General features: G+C 50.5%; 1 protein-coding gene across 2 annotated transcripts in view; it reads right to left on the reverse strand.

Annotated features, from left to right (window-relative positions):
* Window positions 1-6,172, reverse strand: part of cmtm3 (CKLF-like MARVEL transmembrane domain containing 3) — a 74,519-nt gene extending 68,347 nt beyond the window's left edge. For both annotated transcript variants that reach the window (XM_069902041.1, XM_069902040.1), the window contains exon 1: window positions 5,725-6,172. In XM_069902041.1, the coding sequence (XP_069758142.1) occupies window positions 5,725-6,048 (324 nt within the window). In that variant the 5' untranslated portion in view covers window positions 6,049-6,172. The remainder of the gene's footprint in view (window positions 1-5,724) is intronic.
* Window positions 6,173-6,510: the final 338 nt, after the last annotated feature.

Below are 6,510 nucleotides of genomic sequence, written 5' to 3' on the forward strand. Positions count from 1 at the left end.
CCCCCCACCCCAATTTAGCCCCTTTCACACCGCCAAATAAAGTGGGTTGAACTGGGCACTGGTGGCGTGAAAGGTCCCAACTGGGCTCTGACTCTCGGTAGGGGGTTGTATTAACTCGGCGTTGACTCTGGTAGTGTGAATGCTCAACCGGGTATCGTGCGTGTGTCATTCTGGTAGTATTAAAAGTAATCTTGAGATGATTTAAAGCACGGGTATGTACTGACAGCCTCGCCGGCTGGAGTGTCAGCGCGTACCTGTGCTTTAAACCATCTCAATTACTTATAATACCCAATACAATGCAATTCTATGTAAATAGTTATTATACTCTATTGTTTAGGGAAAAAGGACAAATTGGTCTGAAGTTCACTGTGGTGGATTTTCCCATGGTCTTTTATACATTGTGCGCGAATATGCTTTATTTGCGCTAAAATTTCACTGCCTGGGAATACGTAACGCATCACTCATGATGTCACTGAAGGTTGGGGCCTCCCCTTAGCTTACACATTTACCAGGTAATTGTACTCCAGTGTGAAAGGCTTACTGGGTATTGCAACCTGCCTCATTTACTCACCTTTTGGAGGGTTGGTGGTGTTGCCCACTCACACCATTATAATCCATCTCTCTCGTGACCCCCACCTGATTCCACAACAGCCCTTTGAGGTTCAGGAACACTCCCAATAAAAGTGGGGTTCATTTTCTAATACTTTATTATTTGAACAAAATAACATTAAAAACGTACAGAGAATTGTAAGAGTTTAATCCCTCACATGTTGGTTTACACATGTGGCCCATCGCACGCATACTCCATCCACCACGTACTGAGACAAGCTTCTATTGAACTGTGCACTAAGTTCCCTCAATGGTGAAAGGTAAGCACTGACCATAAATGGCTGGAGGTGGGATGTCAGGTGATCTGCACAGGTATCTGTACATGAGTGGATGGAGCAGGAGACTGGCATGCGTACTTTGAGAAACCAGACCCATGCCTGTGTAGACCCCTGCACAGCAGGCAGCCCACATAACCAGAGGTCTGGCCTCAGGATAAACTATGTTAACAAGCTTCTCAGCCATCTCTTTGATTACATCATAGCTTGGTTTGGAAATGAAAGTGCCCAGGAATACAGAAGGGAGCAAATGAAGCCAGGTCCATCACATCCATTGCAGACATCTATGCGAGGTGCTGCGCCAACATAAAGGACCCCCATCACCCTGGTCACAACTTCTCACTGTTACCATCAGGCAGAAGCCTGAAGACCAGCTCCTCTAGGTTCAAGAACAGTTTCTTTCCAACAGCTATCACCTCTTGAATCTCACCTTGTTACACTAATCATGGAATGCTCTGACACCACAAAAGGACTGTCTGCACTGAATATTTATTTTGGCCAATAAATTATTGTGGACCTTATTCAAACCATTGCAAGAAAAATGTCCCTTTAAGGAAAAATAGGGAGCAATCCCACCAACATTTCCAGTGAGGAAGCAAGCTACAAAATTACTTCTTCAGATCAATGACAAAATACGGTACTTAAATGCCCACCTGTGATGGGGTCAGGGTGGTGGAAGATTCCTGGGAAATGGACAACAACCTGTCGGAGGAACTCAGGATGGTCTCGATGAGGGTTCCAGTACAAAACCTCGACCATTCTTTCTCTCCACAGATGCTGCCTCACCCGCAGAGTTCCTCCAACAGACTGGGTCTTGAGCCAGACTCCAGTGTCTGTGTCTCTCCTGGGAAGCAGGAGATTTCCTAAAATGTCTCAGTCAAGCAATCCTGTCCTCCCAGGAGATCGAAGTTCACAAGGTGGCACACTGAGACACAGGGTCTGAGAGGAAGAGACAAGAGTGGACGCTGAGTGGCTATCTGTCTAGAGCTGGGATGGGCAACCATTTGGGACAGAGTTGAAGTGGTTCTATTCCCTCAAGTTTGTGAATCCCTGGAATTCAGAAGAGTGGGTACCCAGTGAGTGACTATACATTGACACACCCAGGGGATCCAGAAAAGGAGAGCAGGCATGACTTCATGTGTGATGTAATCACTGTGCCTCACCCTGATACAATTTCTGACATCTCAGTTTGTTCAGGAAGAGATTGGCAGGCAATTTTCCACTTCTGCTAGTTCCATTACAGTGCACTTTAATCCCAGGCAGTTTCAGAATGTTTCTTTGGATTGGAAATAAAATTGAGAAATCGTAAAGCACCAGTATTATCAGCACAAAGATGTCTGAGAATCATTAAAAACCCATCATCGGTTCCAGAATGCCAAAGGAAAGCCATTCTCATTGACTTGTCAATGTGCAACTCCCTTCCAATGCACCATGGTCAACGTTCAGCTGACCCCTAAATACAAGAAACTGAACCAAACAGCTCCAAGGAGAGAAGGGAACTCACCACATCACCTGATGGGTTTTAGGGATGGGCCTGTTACACCTAGATCCTGCGCAGAGTGGACCTTCTGCATGGAACCACTTTGCTCAACTCATCCATCCTGGCCTAGCCCTGCTTTTCCTCCGAGAAATTGCAAGGGGTGATGCAGCAGTCCAAAGGAACTCAGGAATAGGGGTACAGGAGAGACTGCATTCACTATGTGGTAGTAACTGGCTTCATATCTGCCACTGGAGTTGCTACTGATGTTCTGCCTTCCTTCCTGAACTCTTGGTGCTACTTCTCGGCGTCCTTTACCTGACTAAGTTGGCCATTCCTTCTCCTGGCTGGGACCAGGCTGCATATGACTAATTTTCGCATGCAAGCATTTCAGTCAGAGTGCTCACTCTGCTAGGGAGCAGGAATCCAAGACGTAGGTGATTGTAGCCAGATCTAGGAGGGGCAATTGTAGCAACTCTGCAAACAAGCTGACCTGACAGGCCCTGACGCTCCTAGTCTGATTGGCTGAATTATGAAGCAAACTCCCAATGGAAGGCCAGGCGCTAAAGGCCCCCGTCTTTCTTGCATCTGTTGCACCTGGTTGATCTCTCCTCGTTGCCCATCTCACTGTCCGGCAGCTTGGTTATGTAGATGTATGCGTCGGAGCCGCTTCCAGTCATCTGCTCCTGGATCTGAAGGCAGTCCCTGCTTGTCCTCTGGCAGTGGCTCGCAGTGAGGGTGGAGCTGCAGTCAGGGCAGATGGAAAACTGGCAAACCTCACAGGGCAGGGCAGAGGGAGGCCGGGTGTCCAGGATGCTGGGGGGGATGTAGAACGACTGAGGTGGCCTACGGATAACGTTGCCCCCGCTCTTCTGAGCTGGGCTGCCCCTGAATGCGGCCGCATCCAGCGCTGGGTGCCCGAGGAGCCTCACCGGTGAGCAGAAGCAACAAGTGGATACACCAGGGCCTAGACATGCTGCTAATGGCTGGGTCTGCTTTCTCGGCCATTGCCCTCTGTCTCGGAGCGGTTCAGGGGGGCTCAGTTGTGGGCCCTGAACCTCAGAGGCACCAAAATGGTCCACCTGATGGAACAGAGCTGATGCACTGGTCTCTGCTGTGGGATAAGGCAGTTTCTCCAATTCCATGTTCTTTAGCTTAGATTCTACAATTGAGATGTTATCCTTTTTCTGACTGCTGGTATTCATGAACCCACCACACTTCAATGAGGATATGCTCTGAGAGCTTTTCACAGATTTCTTGTCCTCAAGATATTCCTGTTTGTCTGCTTCTGCTTTCAATGGGCCTTTCTGGTCCAAGGTGTTGCTGTCCTTGTTCCTTGGGTGCTTTTCCTCCAGAGAATTGCTGATTGGAATTGATTTGGGATGCTTACCATCCAGACAGTTACCAACAAGAATTGGACTGGAGTACAGGCTGAGAGACAAGGGTCCAGTTTGTCCGGGGGATAGTTTTCCCGGGTATTCCGCATGGCCAATTTCCATCAGCGACTGATCCAAAAGCAGAAATGAATTACATTGCTCCGTCTCTCTAGGAGCTAGGTCTTGTGGGTATCTCCCATTATTCTCAATGGCTGCAGTACCGTAGTCCCTGTAGAGGTCAATGCTGTCTGGTGGGAATCTCCTGGACAATGACAGTGTATCATCCCTGGCATCATCACCTGATGCTGCCTGTAGCCTAAAGGTCCCGTCAGCATTAGTCTCTGTGAGGGGCAAGGGGGCATCAGGGAACTGGAGCTTGCCAAGGGCTTCATCAGAAAACATATCTGGCTTTGTGGCCCCCTCATTTCCCAAACCAGCCCTTTCGCCCAACCTTGCAGACCAGGCCACGCCAGCGCTAGAGTGTTTCACACAGTCTGACTGCTTCTGAGGTGACCTAGAACGTAGCTGGACCACATCCTCGCGCCTGCTGTGGGCTGCCTGGCCCAGCATCTCCTGCATCAGCTCACACTCCACCCTGGCTAGGAAGAATTCAAACCCAAGGTGACCGATTTCCTCCTCGTTGACCTGCCTTGCCATCGCATATTCACTGCTTCCTCTCCGAACGTATCCCAACTTTTCCAAGATCTCTTGAAGGATGTCAGGGGGGAATGCAGGTTGGATGAAGTAAACGAAAGCTCCAGTGAATGTCTGGAATAAAGGAGAATTTAGTAGCTTTTTTCCCCTCCCCAAACTATTCCACTGAACTTTGAGAAAGTGTTCCTTGATTTTGGTCTCAATGCCAGTGGTAACAATCTCCCTGGTTTTATCTAATTTTATAAATCGCTAGAACATGCTCTTTATCCACCCAACGAGTACACACCCAGGCCACTTGATCTCTTTTCACAATGAAACCCCTCATTTCTGGAATCATGTTGCTGATCTTCTTCCTCCCGATCAGCCCACACCTGCCGTCGGAGCTTAGCAGGTTGAGCAGCATCAGTGGGAGATTTAAGCCTCTTTCACACTTGCATCCCAGTAAATCGGCCGTTCAGTGGCCTGAGATAGGAATGGGGGGGGGGGGGGGGGTTGGCCTTTTGCACTCCTAACCAGGACACTTTCACACTTGCAAGGGTTCATCCCCGGCTCTGTTCGACCTTTCATAGGAAGTGCCTGCAATGCCATGGCCCGTTTTACACAGGAGACGCCGGGGATGGTCCTAGGGGTGAGGCCAGCAATCCTCGGCGTGAGTGGATGTCCCCCGACGTCGGCGTTGAGCACTTTAAGGCGTTCGATTCCTGGGATGACTGGCGAGTGTGAAAGGTTGATGCTTTGTGCTCGAATCTCAGCAAAGAGCTCCAGCCTGCAATGTTGATCATTCTTTTGATGCTCCTCGATTGCTTGAGTTCTTCCAGAAGATTGGGTCTCGCAGCCCATTTCAGCTGCTGCAGTCTCCTGTGTGACCCCAGAGCTTTCCTCCAGCAAGGCGACCAGAACTGCACACACTCCTCAATGCAATTGCAGCAGAACCAAATCAATCCCCTCCAGCAATGAAGGCCAACGTCCCATTTAACTTTATGGTTATTCCCTCCAAGTTTTGGTGACATCGGCTGTGATTCCCCCCCCCCCAACCCCAACCCCCAACCCCAACCCCAACTCCAACCCCAACCCCAACCCCAACTCCAACCCCAACTCCAACCCCAACCCCAACCCCAACCCCAACTCCAACCCCAACTCCAACCCCAACCCCAACCCCAACTCCAACCCCAACCCTAACCCTGGAGGCTTTTTTCTCTCTCAGTTCCTCCGAATTGCAAACCCAGGAAATAGCCTCGCTCGCAAGCCGCACCTCCCCCTTGCCCCGCAATTAGGAACCGTCAGCCATGCGGAACCACGCGAGCGCACCACCCCAAGCTCTGAACACACCGACCTTGATCGACTTAATCTCCTTCCGCCAGGGCCACAGGTACAAGTTGACTGCAAGCATCTCCAGCAGCTCGAAGCCTTTACTCAGGCCCCGAAAACCGTCCTCCCCGTGATCCGGCCCGCCCTTGGATTCAATAAAGTGCAGGGCGAGGCGGTAGAAATCGAGGAACTGGAACCGCTGGCCGGAGTTGGGCACCGAATTGAGGAAGAGCCTGCCCTGGCGCATCTGCTCCTCCCCGGTGCAGGGCGACAGGTTGCCCGAGGCGACAGCTTGTTGGTAAAAGTCCATGAAGTTTTGGTAAACTTCTTGCTTACTGCGACTGCCCATGTCGCTGCGGGCGGAACCCTGACGCCTGCCTGCTGGATACAATGTATCAGCTTCACGTGTCAATTCTCCACTCTGGCAAATGTATCCGTCTCGGCGACAATGTATCCCACTGCTTCCCCGCGGAGGCAGGTGAGGGAAAGTGAAAGGGCACATGCGCAGTTCGCCTTCCGTGGATGGTTTGGTTCACGGAGGAGATAGCCGGGGAAAAGCGTGCGGGAGGGCAGAGATTAAAACTTCTCATTTCATCTGCAGCAGTACAGCACAGGAACAGGCCTTTCGGCCCAGGGGTCTGTGCCCAACAGGGTAGCATGGCCTTTTTCTTTCCACTCACATCCCACTTTAAGTAATCCCTACGCCAGCTGCAAAAGTAAGAGTCCTTATGAGTTTAGGAGTGTGATGGTGGAGGGGAGCAGCTCTTCCTGAACCTGGTGGCACCTATACCTCTGTGGTTAGGAAGGGGTT

This window comes from Narcine bancroftii, chromosome 10 (assembly GCF_036971445.1).
Source record: "Narcine bancroftii isolate sNarBan1 chromosome 10, sNarBan1.hap1, whole genome shotgun sequence".
NCBI lineage: Eukaryota > Metazoa > Chordata > Chondrichthyes > Torpediniformes > Narcinidae > Narcine > Narcine bancroftii.